The sequence below is a fragment of the Mytilus trossulus genome, chromosome 14 (assembly GCF_036588685.1).
Source record: "Mytilus trossulus isolate FHL-02 chromosome 14, PNRI_Mtr1.1.1.hap1, whole genome shotgun sequence".
NCBI classification, from domain to species: domain Eukaryota; kingdom Metazoa; phylum Mollusca; class Bivalvia; order Mytilida; family Mytilidae; genus Mytilus; species Mytilus trossulus.
The window spans coordinates 5,419,560-5,440,369 of NC_086386.1; the positions used below are offsets into that span (position 1 = coordinate 5,419,560).

Below are 20,810 nucleotides of genomic sequence, written 5' to 3' on the forward strand. Positions count from 1 at the left end.
TATTGTCAATTCTTCTTTCTTTACAGTGAAATTGCTCATTTTGGTCGTAGATTTTGAATCAATATCAAAATAGATTTTACTACAACTGAAAGGATTGACTTTTTATATATGCATGCTAAAAGGCAAACGCATATTACAGCGACAACATGTTGGTTCCGGTAGACAAGGTCGGAACAAGTTCATTTAGAAGAAATATTATTATAACAAATCTTAATCATTTTATAGTTAAAATACAGGACATTTATCTACATTAAATGTACGGGAAATCTTCTGAATAAATGCCAACTGTCAGATAAAAAAAAAATATATTTGATGTTATTATATTTTCTATGTATATATTTAAATGACAGGTGGAACAACACAGGAGGATATGCACCTGGTCTACCTCCTTTTAAAAGTGTTGTTTTAAAAAAGTGTAGGCATAGTTTACTATCAATGATGTACCGGATGAAGAATTACCCTTACAAATGTTTAAGAACAGTTTGAATGCATCAATTAAAATATATATTATAGTTATAGTATTATCACAATAATGAAAACTCGCTTATTATGAAATTCCAACACGCTTCCTATATTTAGGATAAAAAGTAAAACAGCAAAAATTATTGAAAATGTCAAATTTTAAGGACAATGTTACATACACTGAAATCATCAACCAATATGATTTATTGAATATACACATTGTCGTGTCGTCAAATTGTTTCAATACATAGTACGTAGAATAGGTGACCAACGTACCTAGGTAGCGCATCTACAGACATCATTAGCCTGTCAACACTGATAATGTAAGTTCGAAACCTGTTTTTGAATATGTGCACGATTCTGAATTGATCATGATTGCCAGTTTGTATGCAAAAATTAGAGGTTGTCTCCTAGCACATCGACCCCATCTACTAATACAAATACCTGCCACAATTACAACAAAAAGTGCTGACAGCGGGTTTAAACATTATTGATTTATCAAACTGTGGATTGCTGATCTCAGTAAACCTCACACAAGGGTTTTTGTGCATTCTGTTAATATGTAATTTTAATAATGAACGTTCTTTGATTACCATCACCATTTATAACAGTATTCAACTTTTTTTTTTCAAGAATCTGTTATAAGTGAATTTTTGAGATATTTATACCTAGATATAAGATGTGGTATAAGTGTCAATGAGACAATTCTTCATCCAAATCACAATTTGTAAAAGTAAACCATTATAAGTCAAAGTACGGTCTTCAACACGGAGCCTTTGCTCACACCGAACAGAATGAATTAAATACATTAATTAAAAAAACAATTATATTCAAAATATTGAAGTTTTTAGTGTGCTGTTTTTGGTTCACTGAATTATAGTGACGAAAACTGCAGGAATACAGCCAAAGATAATACGATAACGACATTTCCATGACATTACTGGTGCAATGCAAGAGTTTTCGATTACATTCCAAGTCAGTATCATTCAAAAGATTGGAAATAGTTTATGCAATTCATGATACAAAAATTCTTTACAGGCTAATCACAACACTGAAACAAAAAATTAGAAATCATGGCATTTGAACTGTAGACATTTTCTATTTTATTATTTATAAATTTTGTTACATTGTATTATTAATTTTACATATTGGTTGACAAATGACAGAGAGACTCCTTGATATATTCAATCCCTTTAATAACTGTTATTATTTGTGATAATCAATTCCAAACTGTTGTATATCATGACATTTATTGTGGAACGATAATGCATTTCCTCGCGTTATAGGACATTTGTCTGAAAATGATATAACACAGCACAATGAAACTAGCAAAATGTTGGGAATAATGTGACTTTATAGGTCTCTGGAGGAGAAAATATCATTTTTTAAATAACAATCACTGTCAATGTCTATGGTAAGGATCTTAATCATAACAATAGTAAACTTCCATAGATCGCCTTAAATTCTGTATAAAAACTTCCATAGATCGCCTTAAATTCTCCATAAAAACCGAAGGCTTACTGCAAATCATTTCAAATGATTATAAACCACTATAATTTTAAAATAGACATACATCATACACAGCTTGTGTTTGCTGATCAGTGTAGACATACATCATATACAGCTTGTGTTTGCTGATCAGTGTAATGTATGGATTACATACATAACCATTACATCAGCTGGACTTTGTTTATGGTGTTAAATCTGTCCCAAACAGTTTAATATTACAATATAGTACTCTGGAATGAAAGTAAAACGACACTAATTTATCGACCATATGTATGCACATGATGAGTATTGTTTATGGATTTGTATTGTTAAAACTCATACGTGTTGTAAAGTATACCATATGATATAATAATGATCACTTTATTATTAGCTTTAGGGTATCCGCCAATAATCCTAATTAGTAGCAATGCAAACCAGGAAACAAAGCACTGGGAAATAATATAGGCACTTCAATAACTTAATAAATAATCTGGAAGACATGGATTTATCTTTGGAAGACTGTTCTTCTTACTCTGAAAGTAATAACAAAACCATGCATTCAAAAACTAATAATTTTATTTATTTTCAAATTAAGTAACTCATCGTGCTCTTATCACTTTATCTGCCAACACAACAATGACAATTCTAAATCAGAGAAATGCAGAAGACTCCATGATCTAAACAAGTTAAACCCACAAAAAAAGTCGTTAACAACAAACAGGAATATAATAAAAACATTGTGTGAACAAATTAAAAGTCTTAACATAAACATGAACAAATTTATCCCATAAAGAACATTATATTCATCCCCAACTTTGCCCTGTACCATCGCCTTATAAGGTCTTGACTTTCGTTTATAATGGAATTTGATGCGACTGACATACAAGTGTGAGGTTAAACTAGCTTTAAAACCAGGCTCAATTCACCGTTTCTACATAGGAAAATGTCTGTACCAAGTCAGGAATATGACAGTTGTTATTCATTCTTTTGATGTCACCGTGTAGAACGCCACATGCGGGGTGTCGGCTATGCTTGACACGGGGTGGCAATTTCGAAGCGAAGAAAAACTGTCAAAGTAAGTTCAAGTATCAAAATTTCTTTATTTAGAATTTTTAGTACCCTATAATGTACTGCACGGAAGGAACTGAAACACAATCTATTTCCTGCAAGCAAAATCAGTCGTTTTCAGTGCTCTGTTTTTCTCAAACACCTCTCCCTAGTTTTCCGTGTTGCAGATTTTGAGGCTTAATATGCAAATTTCTTGATAAAAATCTACTTTAGACGACTCCCCTCTGCTTCATTTATATAAAATTGAATTCCTATTATGGAATTTAACAAAATACTAGCTTCATAATTAAAATTACCTGGTTTTAACACTAGTTTTTCATCAAAATATACAGTGTCGCTCGGGGTGTCAGATTTTGCATCTCAAGGGGTATAGGCTTCCAATAAAAAACGAATAGATTTGCATATGAATCATGTAAATCGGTCTTTATCTGATCCTTTTTAATTCAAACACCACTGCTATATCATGATAACAAATAAAAAAAACTGAAAGTACTTCATTTTGCCTCTTTTTTAGTCACATAAGACATGTGATTTTGATTTCATAAATAGTTAAAAATGACTCAAAATATTTTGATTTTAAGCTAGAAAATGATTTCCTGTCCTTTTCAGTCACTATCATAGTCAGATAAAAAGTCATTGATGTGGCTTAATGCACCGAAAGATGTAGGAAAATCTTAGACTAGATCTCCATATAAGATTTTGCCGAAGCCAACACTGAACAGTTAAACTCCATCATTAGCTTAACATGTTTTCATCAGGTTCTTCTCAAAAGCGCTTGTGCATGCTTTAAAAACCACTCACTCCGAAACAAAATCGATTTATCTCTCAAATGAAAAACTCACCGGCATCTTTATCATCAAATGAAAATACTGCTTGAAGGGGACCTGAAGCCGACGACACTAAATTCTCAACAATATTAATAAGCGATTCAAAATCTTAAAAAACTTTAAGTATATGGCTGTTGATTTCTATCTTTTATCCGAATGATAAAAGCAAATAAATATCATGGCTTTTCGACAATATTTCTCTTCGGCTTTTCTTTGGGACGTTCAGATTTATGTCAAAAAGAATAACATCGGAACTATAGAAACTGGCTACAGACTTTTTCACGTTATTTTTTTATATTTTATGGGTGGACCAAAAATTATTGGATACATTACCGAACACTTGTGTGAGCGCGGAATGGGCGATCCCCAAGATGCAGGAATTAATAGTGCAGTTTCAAATCAAAAGATACTATCATACCTTATCGCAATAGACATTGATATCCCAAAGAATTACCTCATCGCATGAACCTTGATATCCCAAAGTGTGACCTCTGATTTAGATATATTGGTTCTAACTTCTCCAGGCATTCCTTATCCTGTATTGAATATGTTAGGTAACCAACAAAACTATGAGTTTATGTTATGTGCTGATTCATATGTCTATATCTATTCGTTTTTTATTGGAAGCCTCTACCCCTTGAGATGCAAAATCTGACACCCCAAGCGACACTTTATATTTTGATGAAAAACTAGATTTAAAACCAAGTACATTAAGTACAAAGCTGGTATTTGGTTAAATTCCATAATAGGAATTCAATTATATATAAATAACGCAGAGGGGAGTCGTCCAAAGTAGATTTTTATCAAGAAATTTGCATATTAAGCCTCAAAATCTGCAACACGGAAAACTAGGGAGAGGTGTTTGAGAAAACAGAGCACTTAAAACGACTGATTTTGTTTGTAGGAAATAGATTGTGTTTCAGTTCCTTCCGTGCAGTACATTATATGGTACTAAGAATTCTGAATAAAGAAATTTTGATACTTGAGCTTACTCTGACAGTTTTTCTTCGCTTCGAAATTGCCACCCCGTGTCAAACATAGCCGACACCCCACATGTGGCGTTCTACACGGTGGATGTGTTGGAGCATTCTCACCTATAATTATATTGAACTACCCGATATCAAATGAACGTTAGATTTGATAATGTTTCATAAATTTTCAACTGGACGTGAATTCAGCAACAATGAATCATCATAATCGCATGCATTGTTGTATTTCTGCAACCAGGACAGCAATCAGACACATATTTCATGGCAGTTTTTGTTTCACTATGTCAGTCTTTTTGGATGATAGATGTGTATATTCTATTTTATGATATATTCGTATAGATAATGACAAGATATGTGCGATCAGGTAATTGCATGGTAAATGTGTATTGATTATTGCCCGATAGACGTGTTAAATTATTTTGCATGATAAATGTGCATTGTTTATTGCATCATTGATGTGTCTGGCTTATTACTTGATGCGCGAATTTTGCCACTTGCAAGACAAATATATTTCATGATTCATGTAGACGTGGATATGACGTATTGTTCGAAAAAGGTGTTCAAATTATAGTCTTAAAAAACTTAAGCTTATATATGATAGATTTAACCGATTTCCCAAAATACTTACAGATTCTCTTCACTTTGGACTATCTTGTTTAAACTGTTTATTTACTGAAAAACATAACACAAACACAATATTATTCGAATTTATAAGACGTTATAACGTGTGTATGTTAAACCTTTTTAAATGGAAGCAGTAACGTGCATTTTTAATTTAAGACGGTAATTCCTACAGGAAGTTCTTACAATAACAAAACATATAATGAATTTTGCATTTTTTACAGTGCAGATAAATAACGGTTGACAAAACATGCACATTTGTGTTGCAATGTTTAACATGCGTAAATAGAACATGTAGAATGTCAAGCATCAAAACAAATGCAATATGAGTGAAACTTCATATTGAAACCAATACCACAATAGTATAATTCAATCAACTAAAAGAGTTGAGTAGGTACTTTACCATAATAATATACTTAATCATCTCACCTTCGTACGATGTCAATTTCATGGTATAACAATCATCATCCTGTAAGAAACACGTAAACACCATTTAAATTACATTTGTTCACAAACGTACTCCAGTGCAACAAAGCTTGCTTTATTACAGCTGTAACAATTACAGGTCTCTCAATGACGATTATTTATTGATGAGGCTCTAAATGTTTTAAATGTTTAATTAATGTTCTAATTCCTATCGATATTTTAATCAGGATAACTATCAACAGGATTTAACGATACAAAATAACTTTCAAAAATAACTGACGCAATATCAATACAAGTAGTTATCAAAGGTACCAGGATTATAATTTAGTACGCCAGACTCACGTTTCGTCTACATAAGACTCATCAGTGATGCTCATATCAAAATAGTTGTAAAGCCAAACAAATACTGAGTCAAAGAGCATTGAGGATCCAAAATTCCAAAAAGTTTTGCCAAATACGGCTGAGGTAAGTCATTCCAGGGATAAGAAAATCCTTAGTTTGTTAAAAAAATTCAAGTAAAGGATATCTGGCAATACGTCAACGTACCTTTACTTTTGATTTGATGTTTGTTCTAATCAGTCGACCGTGACCGGATGTTATGCTTCTGAAGTTGTTTGTTGATAGTGGGTGTTGACTACCATTTGAAGTATTAAGAATCCGGAGAGATCGCAGCTGAAGAAAATTAGTTAAAGACAATAAACAGCCGACTCAGTAACTAAAGGAAATGAAAACGCTAAAAACAATTTAAGCATTTGAAAAAAAAGAAGATTATTGTACACACTTGAAGACAAATAAAAAAGGAATCGATAATGTTTTAAAAACGAGTCATGTCAGGTAACAATATTCTTTATGTTGGACACAAATTCATTATCCTTTGGCCTTAACTTAAAAGAGGGACAAAACATCCCAAGGAACAGTCAAACTCATAATTCGAAAATATACTGACAACGCAATGGCTGCAAATGAAAAAGACAAACAGATTATTTCATAACGGTCAACCAACTCGTGATGGCGTCCGTAACATTTACGAAGGGGTAATTTCAACCTCACCATTTTAAAATTCTGTCATCGCACTCGGCTTCACTTGTTTAGAGTTGATGCGATTCCCCTCATGTAAAGTTGAATGTATGCACACGCATTAGTTCGTAGAGAATTTACATACTGCTATAAAGTAGGTTTGATATTCAAAGCAGTATTTATGACATAAAATAAAACATATCCGGGTTACAAACTAAAACTGAAACATATATGTTATGTAATAGGGTTTTATTATATTTCAATACATCAGTAAATTGATTAATTAGAGTTTTTGTTTTCGCCAATTTCTAGCAGTCTAAAAGTAAGATAAAAAGTGACAAGCCAATGTCGAACCAGCTTTCCTTAGTAGTCTTTCACTTAAAGAAAACAGTATGCAAATTCAGGAGAAACAAACCAACCATTATAAATATCAACTTTAACTATTAATTACCTGTGAAAAGGATATATGCAGTGGTTTGTTCAGTATAATCCATGTAACGGTTTCCATACATCCTGGTTGTGTTAACGATCCCTCGTACGTAACAAAATAATCAAGGGGTGGCAAAATAGCATTAACAGAAAATCCATCTATGGCGATTGATGATCCTGTAGAAATGTTGAAAAAGGTTTAATATTGAGCTAAAATCTCACACCATTTTTTTTTATCATAATCCACCATTTTCTACAAAAGAAATGCCTGCACTAAGATTATCTCCAACCGTTTGATGCGTTTAAACTTTTGGTCTTATCGTTTGATTAGGGACTCTCCGTTTCGTATTTTCCAACAAGTTCAGTATTTTTGTAATTTTACTTTTTCGTATCTGTATAAAACTGACAAAAGAAATATATAATTACGAAATCTTTTGACTAAACTATGAGAATAGTATTACTATATGTTTTGTTGCCGTATATAGTGTTGAATGTCGATATTGTGAGGTTGTGGGTTCGTTCCCTGTAATGAAAATAAGGTTGGATATGATCATATACTTTTTGCAAAGCTTGCTTGTTTAGAGCAATGCTTTCTCAAATCCAAAATGTATTTAGACATATACTCCCTTGATTGAAATACGATGAATTATGTGTAATGAACGTTTGAGCTATATTTATGCTATTAGCTTTAATAGTTATCACTTGTATGTATTAATCTTACTTGCAAGTATGGAATAGAAGTTGTCGCTTTTTTTGTCGTCGCATCTCACTTTGCACTTTTGTGAGTTTAAATATTTTTTTTCTGTACGTTGATGTGTACGATTATTTAAATGATTTTAGAAATTTCAACATCGGTCAATTACTTTCGCCTCTTAAGATATTTGTCAGTTTTCTGTTAGACATCATAAATAGAATTACTTGCAATGTTTATGCTATTTTATTTGACTAACTAACACTACGTCCAAATGAACTATGCTGACCTTTGAAATGAACTTTGTCGATGGGTTGTATCAAGGCATCAAAATTAACGTTGTCCTCTTCACTAACCTGTAATTATTAATCAATTTGATATTGAACATTCCGCTTAAAAATCTTATGATGTTCAATACTATTGGTTTGGTACAAGTATATGCAAAAATATCAGTAAGTTAACATTATAAGGATAGAACATTTAATAAAAATATTGTTTTGGTTTCTTTTACTAAAATCATTGGTATCGTTTGTTAATTATTAAACCTTGGCGTCTCGATTTAAAATGGCAATATGTACGAACCGGTGTTCTTAGAAATATTGTTTGAGAACGTTTGCATTCAGGACAATCTACAAGAGCAGTTTCACTCTGTAGAGTTCTTTAAAAATGTTTGAACACGCTGCAATCTACAAAAGTTCAATGCATGTATAGTATGTATTGCAATTAAGGAGTTTAATTGCTTTACCTTTTCTTTTTAAAATACACATTCATTTACAATTGCAAGAAGTGAAATTAAATCAAATACAAACCAGTGCTAAGATAGAAATAGAAGCGATACCATTTGGCGAGTTTAATGCTTGAGTACTGTTTTTGTGAATTTCAGCATTGTAACCATACAACTGGATCTAAAAAAAGAAGTGATGGACTTATTACATTTCTAAGAGGAGAATAATTTTGGCTATTTTGTGTCTTCAGGTTGGATAAGTGAAAAGGATGGTAGATAACCAATATTTGAAAGACAGACAAAATTATATTATAATACGGTAATTTGAAAACATATTTGATTATAAAGCCAATATATATATTGAGTTAAAAAGGCAATGTAAGAATTGAATAATTTTCTCGTATGTGTTGATCATCAAAGACAGACATATTGCAAACATACTCGAATAGTACAATTTACCTCTAAAGGGAACTTTTTACCACCAATAGAATAGTACAATGTACCTCTAAAGGAAAAATGTTACCACCAATACTATGCTCAGATCCTAGTAAAATTTACCTCTAAAGGGAACTTTTTATCGCCAATAGAATAGTACAATTTACCTCTAAAGGGAACTTTTTTATAGTACAATTTACCTCTAAAGGGAACTTTTCAATAGTACAATTTACCTCTAAAGGGAACTTTTTTATAGTACAATTTACCTCTAAAGGGAACTTTTCAATAGTACAATTTACCTCTAAAGGGAACTTTTTTCCACCAATACTATGCTCAGATCCTCTCGTGTTATTATCGCCAAAATGTATTTTTATTTCAAATAAAGTATATTCATAAGACAAAGGTCCGCCTGTAAAGATGAAAGGCTTGTCATCTGTGTCTTTCACTTCAAGTTTTAGATCTCTGCCTGTATTCAATAAAATGCCTTTAATCTGAAAAAAAAACAAATAAGAATGTTAACTTCAATTATGTTTTAAAGAATTCATCAAAAGAAGATACATTTGCTGGAGAATTGATGCAGAAATTTTCTATATTTTCTATGTCCTTCGGTACAAACATCATTGCTTGAATTTTGTTTTCATAAACGTTGTTTACTTTCGTTCTTCTGTTTTTTTTTGTGTCTAACCTTTTCTGACCTTGACTAAGCATGCTTCAGTGGCTATCAGCAACTCTCTAAACAAATCGCTGTTTATGATATTAAACATTTATAACTTAAATTGCACAATCCATGTGGATTTTTTCCTTTTCACCATGAGCTTGGTTATAGCATATTCGCTAGCCCAGTGTATAACAATTCAAGCCCCTCCTCTCTTTGCTCTGCAGATTAAGCCAATATTTGTGATTTATATATGGCGTCATAAACCTGTAAATAAAAAAGTCAAACCAATTCCGACTACATCAGTTTACACCAATGGTTGCACTCGGACTCACTTCACTTTGGAGCAATAAAAATATATGTCTTTAGTTTTTACCGATTGTGTGAGGAAGACACCTTTAATATTCTATGACATTCAAAAATTTGCGCTACAAACATATCCAGGAACTCCAATTAGTTGATTAAGGACATTAAAAGTGTCACTTAATATCGTTCTATGTTTTTGGGTATAGACTTGTTGTACAATCAGCATGTGGCAATTGTTTATGTCAAAGATTCTTTTTGATTTAATGCAGCGACCAATTCATATCAATATTTCATGGATCAGAAATTCTATCGTAATCCACCATGAAAAGAGAGGAGGGGACTGAATTGTTACCTTTGGATAGCGGAGATTGGCTATGACTATAACCAGTTGTTGATGTCGATAGGAATTTTATATCTGCAAATATCTGAAATAATCTTCTAGTTTTCAACAAACGTGTAAACAGTTTTCAATATATGAGCAGTCACTGTGCATATTTTACTGTTGTGTTTTCGTCAAACAGCTGTTCTGGTAAACAAACAAGAATATTTTTTTCTGTTGCAAATGTATGCACCTAAAATCCGTAGATATGAATGGAAAAAAATAATCCACATGCGGTCTACTCAGTGAGTAAATGAAAAAGGAACAGACGTTCATCTATGTCAAGGAGCAACACCAACGACTGTTTTTCTGAATAAACAAAAACGATACTAAAGCGGATTGAAAAAAATATATATATATATATATCAGGTCACTGTTGAATGAGAGCGCGATCGAGTTTGAACCTTGTTTTCTTTATAATTTAAAGACTTTTTATAAAAAAAAATTTTTTTTTTTATTAAAAGAAAGGCCAAGAAAATTTTCAGTACAGGAGCACTGACTACTGACCTGAGGGGTTTTTGAAATTAATGTTTTCAAAAGAATGGCTGATAAAGTTACCTTATTCTGGCTAACATTCAACTGTTTTAAGTTTGGATCATGAACCAAGCTTTTTGGGTCGATGTTAATAGGTGACTGGTACTTTCCTTTGCTACAGATAATCCAGGCTTTATTTGCTTTTCCCCAATATTCGGCACCTGAAATACAATAGAATAATGATAAAACAAATATGTTAACATTATTTAACTGCAATTTGCAGTATTATTAACTATAAAAAAACGTTCTGATAATTTTGAATATTCTATTCCTCTAGACATGTCATAGTGTAAGTAGTGTTGTTCTATGCATGAGTACCGACACAAGTTTTATACATAGTGTTTGTAAAAATCATTAGCTTAGCATAACTTTGGGTATATTCAGATGTAAAACCATCATTGTTTTCTGGTCTGCTTATAACATTTAAAATTAAAAGTCCCTACGTTTAAATTTAGAAAAAATACGATATTTCTCTAATAGAGACCCTTTTTAATTGTTTTATTTTAAGATTTTTAATATTTTTTTAAACTTATTTCAAAGTGGGATGAAAGGAGCAGTGGTCAATGTGCAATGGTATAACATAACGATTGTAAGCCTTTATATAAAGACGCACTTTTGACGTTCTTTTCTTTTTTATCAATATGTCAGCAGGCATTGCGTCCTGTTTTTTTGTTAATTTTACATTAACTTTGACTTCGTAAAAGTTAAAAGTATCACCTTGTCATATTGTATGCTCCATTCTGTTCTTTATACTCCCGCCTAACGCTGCGCAACTTGTACTTATAAGAATACTAGTACTTATTTTAAACACTCCATGCAATGGAGTATTTAGGGTATGGTTAACTTAAGACACCTATCTATTGTGATAGGCAATATAGGGCTATCTCTTGATGCAAGTTAAAAAGCCAAACAAATACAAAGTTGAAGAGCATTGAGGACACAAAATGTAAGTCTGTTTCGTTGTAAAAATAAGCTTCATAGCTATAGAATTAGACATTATTATGTAAAAAATTTAAGGAGAATATATATCGAAAACGGCGTAAACCCCTAAAATGTAAGACGCTAATTTAAAGGCCGAATATATTTAATTGGTAATTCTCTGAAGGAAATTGATAGAAAAAAATCATACTCTGACATTTTTCAATATTACCGCCTTTATTGCTTACAATTTTGTGTTCTATTTATAATATAAGATTCTAATGAAGCGATGGTCGTTGATTTTAGATTCATATGCATGTGTATAACTTGTATAAATGTTTTTCAGCATTTCTGTTAAATATTCAATCATACAAAAACAACGTATTTGTTTTCGATACTATTTGTTACATCGATTAAACTAATGAAGTAAAAGTACAAGGTGATAAAGTCAACAGAGGGCTACTTAACAGAGAATGGTCAAAGGTAAGTGAAGCCTAGTGTTCTTGTATTGTTCTCCGACTAATTAATAAAACATTCGATCCATGATTTCAAGAAGACTCACAGAATAAAATATATGAATTACTATGACAGATCGTATATACCTGATACACCACTATACGTCCACCATTCTGACCAAAGTGTTCCACATACTGAAAAATTGGAAAATAAATGTTAAGTACTATTCAAACGTGCATGATTGATTACTGATATGTAAAACTCGTTCTGAATGTGTATCATTTTAATGCCGTCAAAGGAAAATTGAGAAACATTTAAGTTATTCATATTAAATTTGTGGTTCATGTTCTATCTCTCATTTGTTTTATAAATTAAGCAGTTTCTGAACGTTCTTTTATTCTATAATGCACGGTTGATTAACAAGTGTCTGTTTAATTAAAGCTATGATCCTTCTCTGAAATTACAGATAACGACCACACGGGTATCATCAACTTAGTAATTTTTAAATCTAGAAATTGTTTGGAAACTAAGATTGTAATTAGGTCAGACAAAGGTGATCTCAGAATGATCATGCTTTTGTGTTTTATTTTGTGCAATTATTTAGGAATTATGTAATAAAAAAGTAGTACTTTTATGCCAATTGAATTTAAAAGAATAAATATTTGAGCTCCCATGTGAAGGTTTTTCATAAAACGCTTGGAACGCATCAATTGTAGAGATTAATTCGGGGGCTGTTTATCCTATAATTTTAAATGCATCGTAAATTGGATAGAGAATTGTCTCATTGTCACTCATAATGTTATCTTCTTATTCATAAAGTATTCAACTTATTTATAGCTTCGCACATTGTATATTTGAACCTCTAGCTGAAGACTGTACAATTTATGTTCTTTTCTGATTGTTTTTTGTTTAATTTTATCGTGAGTTTTCTGTCTTATTTATGTATACCACACATATCTTTATTCATTTGACAAAAAGATTAATCTCATTTCAAGTTTAATACTCTCATTTTCAATCTTTTCCGGAAATAATTTGTTTTTGGAATTGCATTAACAATATATATAGCAAATTGTAATATGCATCAATGTATAAATACTGATAAGACGAATGGATATCTCGACAGCTTTATTGTTACACTTTTTCTAATTTCTAATTTTGTTTGTCTTTCTTCGTATAATTTGTTTTATGTAGAAGTCGCATTACCAATTTGTTCGAATATTTCTTCTAATATCAGCGTCAGATAGCAATTCTCATTTTATAAACGTAAATGAGAAATATCAACTTTGAAGTTAGAAATTACAAAACGTGATGGGCAAATCAGAGTTTGTTAGCGTAACGTCTAAGATAAAATTGTTATATTGATTTGGTCGTCTCGTTTAACGAGGGAACTAGTCTTTGTTTCTGTTCTGTCAGAGTTAATAAGGAGCAGAATTATAGACAAACTCCCAGGAGTCTTAACAAGGTAACACAATATATGTACAGTTATGTTTAGCTAAGATATCAGTTCTGTCGCAAAGTTGTCATTCCTTTGACACATTCCTGGAAGATTAATATATATTTTCTTATTTAAAACATTCATCTGTCATGAGTATCTGTGCCTTTACAAATTATCATGCAATGAATTGATTGCACAAATGCTTGACTTGTGTATCCATAGTGTATACTGCTGAAAGCGTAACAAATATAAATGGATAGTGGGGACTACTTTTATTAAGACTGTATTATACGGAGATGAAATATACTCACGTTTTATACTATCGTTAAAGTTGGATTAACATACTTGATGGTAAAACTAGTAATGAGTTCCACACGTCGGTATTACTTCATTACGGTATTATACACAAGATTCTTAATAATGGGAAAACTATAATCTTATTGTGATATTATGTCAAATTATAATTTGGTACACTAAATGTTGAGAAATGATGTTGTAAACTGGTATTTGAGTAAAGAATAATACACAGCACTTGGTGTAATGCTGGCCACTCATTCTTATAAATCTCATTAGCGGAAAAAATTAAAGAAACATAATCTCATGACATCGAATAATTGAATGTAAATGAACAGAAAATACATAATACGGTGTTGTCAAACAAGGTGGGATGAGGCTTTCGATACATACTTCCCACACATCAATGTCCCTCGAAAGTAAAATGTTCTATTTAGGAAACAGTATCACCATACAAACGATTGTGACCAAATAAATTACTGTGAAATGAGTTACAATTAAGGTGATTTATTGATTTTTAGTTGATATACGTCCAGGGACGAACATGTCATGCATGTTTAGTGCGACTTACAATGAAGACCTGATATTTCATTTCTTTTCTAATTGCAGTTTTCTGACAAATATTGAACCATACATATAAAAGAAATCATATCAATCAATGGTAAAAGTAATACTATTACTAGTATGTATATTTGTATGAATCACATACAACAGTAAATAGGAGTATAACTGTATTTTCTTTCTGTTAGTCCGGTCGTCTGTTAGTCTGTCTCAAATTAGACTTGAATCTAGGTTAACAGTTGTTTTGGATTGAATATATGATTTGAGATGTAGAAAACATTTTCATTATGATTTAAACGTTTAAAAAGATATGACATATTACGGTTTTTACTCAAATTATATAGTTCACTGACAAGGTTAAAGTTTTTTTGATTAAGTTTACCCTGGCGTTACTTTAACACTAAGTTTATGCCAAATGAAGATACAACTGTTTTTTTTTCATATAAATACACAGAAAAACTAGAATAAACAAAGAAACATGTAGCTAAAAGTAAGGATTGCGAAATTATAAAGACTATCATGTATTTGAGCGGAGTTCCTGGTTCAACGCTCCGTTTTTGAAATGGCAAATACTATATAAGTCAAAAAGGTGGAAACGTGCATCAACTTAAAACAGACACAAAAAAGGTCAAACGACGGCAACAAATGATAAGCAGTAATTAAAGCCTCTGAATACAAAGTAATAAAGAAAAAAGGAAGAAAAACTTCACAGAAACAAGAAAAAAATACTTTTCATAAAAACAATTCATGGTTAACCAAAGATTGAGTAACATTACTAAAACAATATAATATGTTATAACTTCGTTCTTTAAGTAAATAAAAATTATATTTTTTTTTTTTTTTTTAAAATACATTTATATAGAGAATAATACATGGCAAAATCCGTATCATATGTCGTATCATCCCGAGACATCAATAACAGCCCAAGGGCCTTTAGGCCCGAGGGATGATATTGGTCGAGGGTGATACGGCATGTGATACGGATTTTGCCATGTATTATACGCTTTATCATATATTTCAACAGAAGAGTATTATATTATATGAACTGTTCTCTGATCCACAGCACTGGGTTACCTTCAGTTCTACTTTTGTCTTGTTTCAAAGGCATTAACAGAACTACTCAAATACTTATCCGAAGCATCTTACAATTTGCGTGCTGTTGTTTTAAAAAAAAAATTGTTTATTATTGTACTTATTTGTGTGTTTTGTACTTTTTATAGTTGCATTTAGTGTGCTTAGAATATCAAAACTGGACGTTCGTGACGTCACATACAATATAGAGAACTTGACGTTCGTGACGTCACATACCAAACAATGACATCATTAAAAAAATTGACCTATTTTGAGGAAAATTTTTCTTCTACTTTATGTAAAAAAAAAAAAAAAAAAAAAAAAGTAGGGGTGTGATAAAGAGTAGGGGTGCGATAAAGGGTAGGGGTATGATAAAGGGTATGCGATAAAGGGTGCGCATCAAAGTTGCACGATATGGATTAAACAGCAGGCTATTTATCACATATGCAAAACTACTGTATTTACTACTAAACATATGATAAATATTTATATCGAATGCATTTCTGCTAACAGTACGGATTTCAAATGTATATATATCGGTATTACAGTATCAATCAAAACACACAGTGTCAAATACAAAATGATAATGAAAAACATATCCCCTCTTTATTAATATTATATTTTGATGGATGTCAATCTTTTAAAATTTTGTAACGAAAAATAATGTTAGCCATTGAGCGCACCTAATGCATGCAGATTATTCCAGGAACAAATGTTGTACATACAAACGTCATATGTTTTTTGTATACTTCTTCTCTTTACAATTATTTTTTTATTGACAGATTTTTTAAGTTAAAAATTAAATATAATCTTCTTTTCCAACTGGAAACATATAATTATCTTTATATATTTTCAAATACGTTTGATCCAAGCAGTTGTTTTGTCTTTGCAGAATGTTAAGTACACTTCATAGAAGTCTGTGAAAGTAGATAGCATTGACAATATGATTAATAAATCTAAATGTCATATGAATATATTACAGAATATATATAGGCATGGGTGATGGATACTAAATTGGAAGTAATGACTTGTTAGATGATTTTTGCATGTTTTGTTGTAGTAGCAATTCAATCATGTTTCTTTAAAGGGTAATATGGTATAGAAGAATTAAGCTGTATGAATATCTAGATCAGTATTGAATTTGAAATTTTTTATATTGTGCTATACATTTTTCTAGATTTATGAATTATTCATATTTTGTCATAGTTCAATCAGCTACTCTTAATTATTACGTGTTTGGTCTGACGATTCATAAAAAAGATTGACTAATTTAAATTACCGTTTGAATGTAGATATCGGCAGATAATCACTTGACACTACTACTTGAGATTGTCAGATCCTGAGAGCAGCATTTCCAGTCAGGAAGTACAATGTAAGTGCTTAAAGAAGATGAGCCAAATAGACATTTAAGTCTGGGTTTGAAAACTGGTCATTGAATGAACCTTCGGTCAGTATAATCAAAGCGAACCTGGAACGAAGAGACTTCCACCACTATGCAATTTGGGCCATACATTAGGTCTTTTTATTATTAAAAAAAAAAACACAAAAAAATAACAATTCGATTTAATTCAACAATTAAAAAAAATCAGACGTCTTAATTCGTACACAAATAAATAAACAAAACCGTGATGATTATTGCTTAAATGTTACAATAGTAAATGACATCAATAAAGACGTAACTAATTTTCTTTGGCTTATTACGGGTACTTTTAAAACAAGACCTTTAAACAGATCAATCTAACCCTATCCTTCGACAATTAAAATGTTAAGATAAGTTAAAAACTTCCACAAGCACTTAATGTAATCAGGCATATATGTCACGTTTGCATATTAAAAATAGCTTCTTAAAACAAATGAATTAAATAATAGTTCTGCAATGTCATTTCCCGTCAAAGTCTGAATGAATATTTTGTTAATCCCAAAGCGAAAATAAAACAATTACCAGACCCGATGTCCTGTAGCAATGAACTCAATAATGTTCTGTAAAGTATTATATAACTATCATAAAATGTCAATAACTCACTCATTTGTAACCTTTTAATGAGTTTTCTCTGCATAAAGATGATGATATGCTCATTGACTGTAAAACTGATAATGAAATGTTCAAACAACTTGTTGAGTAAAATCTGTTTAGATAATGTTGTGATTGTTTTATCATAGTTGTCATTCAAATAAACTTAAAGGGTATCTGCAGCTTGGTTCACTTTACAGGAAGTTTATTGTATTTGAATCGTTCACACAGGAAAAAATAAGAATGAGAATCACTATTAGGCCCTGGAAATTGCAACAAGTGTAAAATTCCTCAAGCTTTTCAAAATGTAGTTAATTTAATTGGTAAGAGAAAATTACTTGAGGTCTGACTTCATATCATAACAAGTGGAACCTTACATATTTGAATATTAATTGCTTGCAATTGATGTCGACGCCTTTCCTTAACAAATTGGTATCGCGTCAACCAAATTTTGATAATCTTATGAACATCTACATAATGATCTGTGATAGAGGTTTAATACTTTTTTAACGACTTCTAGGTACCATTAGACCAATAGTCAAATCACAGCGGTTTTACTGATCCATTTACAAGTTGACGTATTGCTAGGAATAATAAATTTAAACGTCAATGAGATTAAAACAATCTTAAAAAACGCATAAAATTCGACACCTGTGTCGCATCAAACATTCAACAAAAAACTAATGTTTATGCCATATGTCTAGGTTGGACATTAGAAAATCGCAATTAAAGAAACATGTTAAATGAACACATGTGTGTATTTCTTGTACTCTATATCAGTAGGATAGCAAACACAAAGAGGAATACAAGCAGTTTGAAATGTACTCCCTCTATAATGCATTCGTGTAAATGCCAATAAACAAATGAACCAAAATAGTTAGTTATACTGTATTAGAGAAAACCTTAATTATTGAGAGAAAACTTACAACATAATCTGCAGATTTAAAAGCGATGTCCTGTAAACGGAGTGTGGCCTAACATGTTAATACTTAACTATTGTTGAATATATAATAAAAAAGGTGGTGTTCTTGACAAGGAGACAACTATCCACAAGAGACAAAACTAACTCAGGAATTAACATTTACGAGTAAAATCATACCGCATAGTCAGCTATTATAAAAAGACCCCTAAAACAATTCAAAACAAAACTAACGAAGACCTCTTAATAGACCGATTGGGTTTTTCTTTGAGTTGTGTAGGACAGGTGCTATAATTTCCAAAATCAAAATGTTAAGTAATTATTTTACAAATCATACCTGTCAAAGCAATCCAACAAAAATGTAATAAATTTATCAACAATCTAACTATTAAATAGCGGAATGTGCCCAAAAATACATATATTAGATAATTTGGCAAACAAATTCGTATGATAAGGTCATAAAGATGTCACAACAATGCAATAAACAAACTGAGCGAAAGCAAGACAAAAATGAAGTTTAATACAAATAGAGAGGCTGCATGAGTATGTTACAGATTGTTCAGTTGACGATTTCAGATTCGTGGAATAAAACAAAATAAAACATATAATAATCAAAACAAATAAACAAGCAAAACAATACGTAACTAAAATACATACATTGTATGTGTTCATACTGAAACGTTAAATATCTATAGGAAAGTGTAATCTAATTGCCCTACCTGTGTCTAATTGAGTATCTATAATTAATGATAAAACTGCTATTTCCAATAATCGCCATGAATCCATTTTAAATATACTTTTACAATTAATTATAACGTAGGAAACTATGTAGTTATAACATTCACACTGTATATTGGATATTAGATTAATTCATATATTAATTTAGTTAATTTCTTAACACTGGTATTTTACCAGCTGGAATCCCAGTGTAAAACCATTAATCTGTTTCTGTAGATTTATATCGTTTAGTTAATCAATAGTTCCTTATATGGAGAGTTTTGTGTGGTTAAATATTCCAATCCTAAACTCGCACAGTTGCGTTGGGAGGGATTAGTGATAAGAAAACACTCATTATATTTAGATTTTTTCATGTTAGAAGCATAAAAATGGATAGTTAACCATTTTCTAGAAGAAATAGTTTATATTTGCAGGATATGCCCGAAGGTACGATAAAATACATTAGCTTATTGAAAAAGTGCTCTCTAGTATTACATGATATTAAATTTCAGAACACTATTATTCCATTTCATTTTGTTATACTATGCAAAAAATATACACTAACCTATAAAAAGAAGATGTGGTATGATTGCCAATGAGACAACTCTCCACAGGAGACCAACATGACATTGAAATAAATAACTTTAGGTCTCAGTACGGCGTACTATTTTGGAATAAAATAATTTGAAAACAAGTCTTATGTAGTTGATTTGTATTTTTACTGCTATGGGTCGTATGACTTTACCTTGTGCAGGGAAAATCAAACACTAGATATCTAAATAAAAAAAACATTCAGATAACATATAAGATAGAGTAGTTAATTATTGTTAAAACCTCATACATGAATTTAGAAGATACACAATGAAAAAAATAACAATTAGATGAACTCAAAAATGCGTCGACTTAAGATTATTAATTCCAATTTAAAAAAACAGAACGATCAGGAAGTATCAAACGAAAAAATTAAAAACTTATACGTCTGCCACATTACTATTAATATTGTCGAAACGGATATACCCCACAGAACCAGTAGTGCTTAGGAAAAGTAGGCAGATAAATCTTAATAAGTGGCACCTAACGTTATGCTCATAGGGATTTAAATATCAGTGATAACATTAATATACTTAGTGTATATATTATTCAAAACATTCCCCTGTATAAATCCTGATGTAGGAATTTCGTGGGGGAAGTTGTCTTCTTGTTTTGTTTACACTTCGTTGTCAATGATATGGCATTTGTCGACTTTTATTCAAGTGAGATGATTATTTAGATATAAAACCAGGTTCATAGATAAAAAAAGATGTGGTATGAGTGCCAATGAGACAACTCTTCATTGGAATAATAATTAATAAAAGTAAACCATTATAGGTCAAGGTA

At 31.1% G+C, this 20,810-nt stretch overlaps 1 protein-coding gene and 1 long non-coding RNA gene across 2 annotated transcripts; both read right to left on the reverse strand.

Annotated features, from left to right (window-relative positions):
- Window positions 1–5,440: 5,440 nt before the first annotated feature.
- Window positions 5,441–6,540, reverse strand: LOC134696714 (uncharacterized). Its single transcript, XR_010103002.1, has 3 exons — window positions 6,428–6,540; window positions 5,885–5,924; window positions 5,441–5,506 (listed from the first exon to the last, which is right to left on the reverse strand). It is a non-coding gene; the product is annotated as an uncharacterized LOC134696714 (long non-coding RNA).
- Window positions 6,541–7,334: 794 nt separating this feature from the next.
- Window positions 7,335–19,502, reverse strand: LOC134696938 (putative carbonic anhydrase-like protein 2). Its single transcript, XM_063558906.1, has 7 exons — window positions 19,436–19,502; window positions 12,572–12,619; window positions 11,076–11,212; window positions 9,477–9,668; window positions 8,828–8,923; window positions 8,308–8,374; window positions 7,335–7,504 (listed from the first exon to the last, which is right to left on the reverse strand). Exons 1-7 carry the CDS (start codon window positions 19,500–19,502, stop codon window positions 7,335–7,337), a joined length of 777 nt encoding a protein of 258 aa, XP_063414976.1.
- Between the last annotated feature and the right edge of the window lie 1,308 nt (window positions 19,503–20,810).

Bases quoted from the DNA above. Each gene is read 5' to 3' on its own strand.
- LOC134696938 (XM_063558906.1), bottom strand. From the start codon at position 19,502: ATGGATTCATGGCGATTATTGGAAATAGCAGTTTTATCATTAATTATA. The intron at 9,669-11,075 runs GTAACTTTATCA...TTTTTTTTTCAG, and splicing joins TGAATGTTAGCCAGAATAAG to ATTAAAGGCATTTTATTGAA. The intron at 8,924-9,476 runs GTAAATTGTACT...TTCTTTTTTTAG, and splicing joins GAAAAAAGTTCCCTTTAGAG to ATCCAGTTGTATGGTTACAA.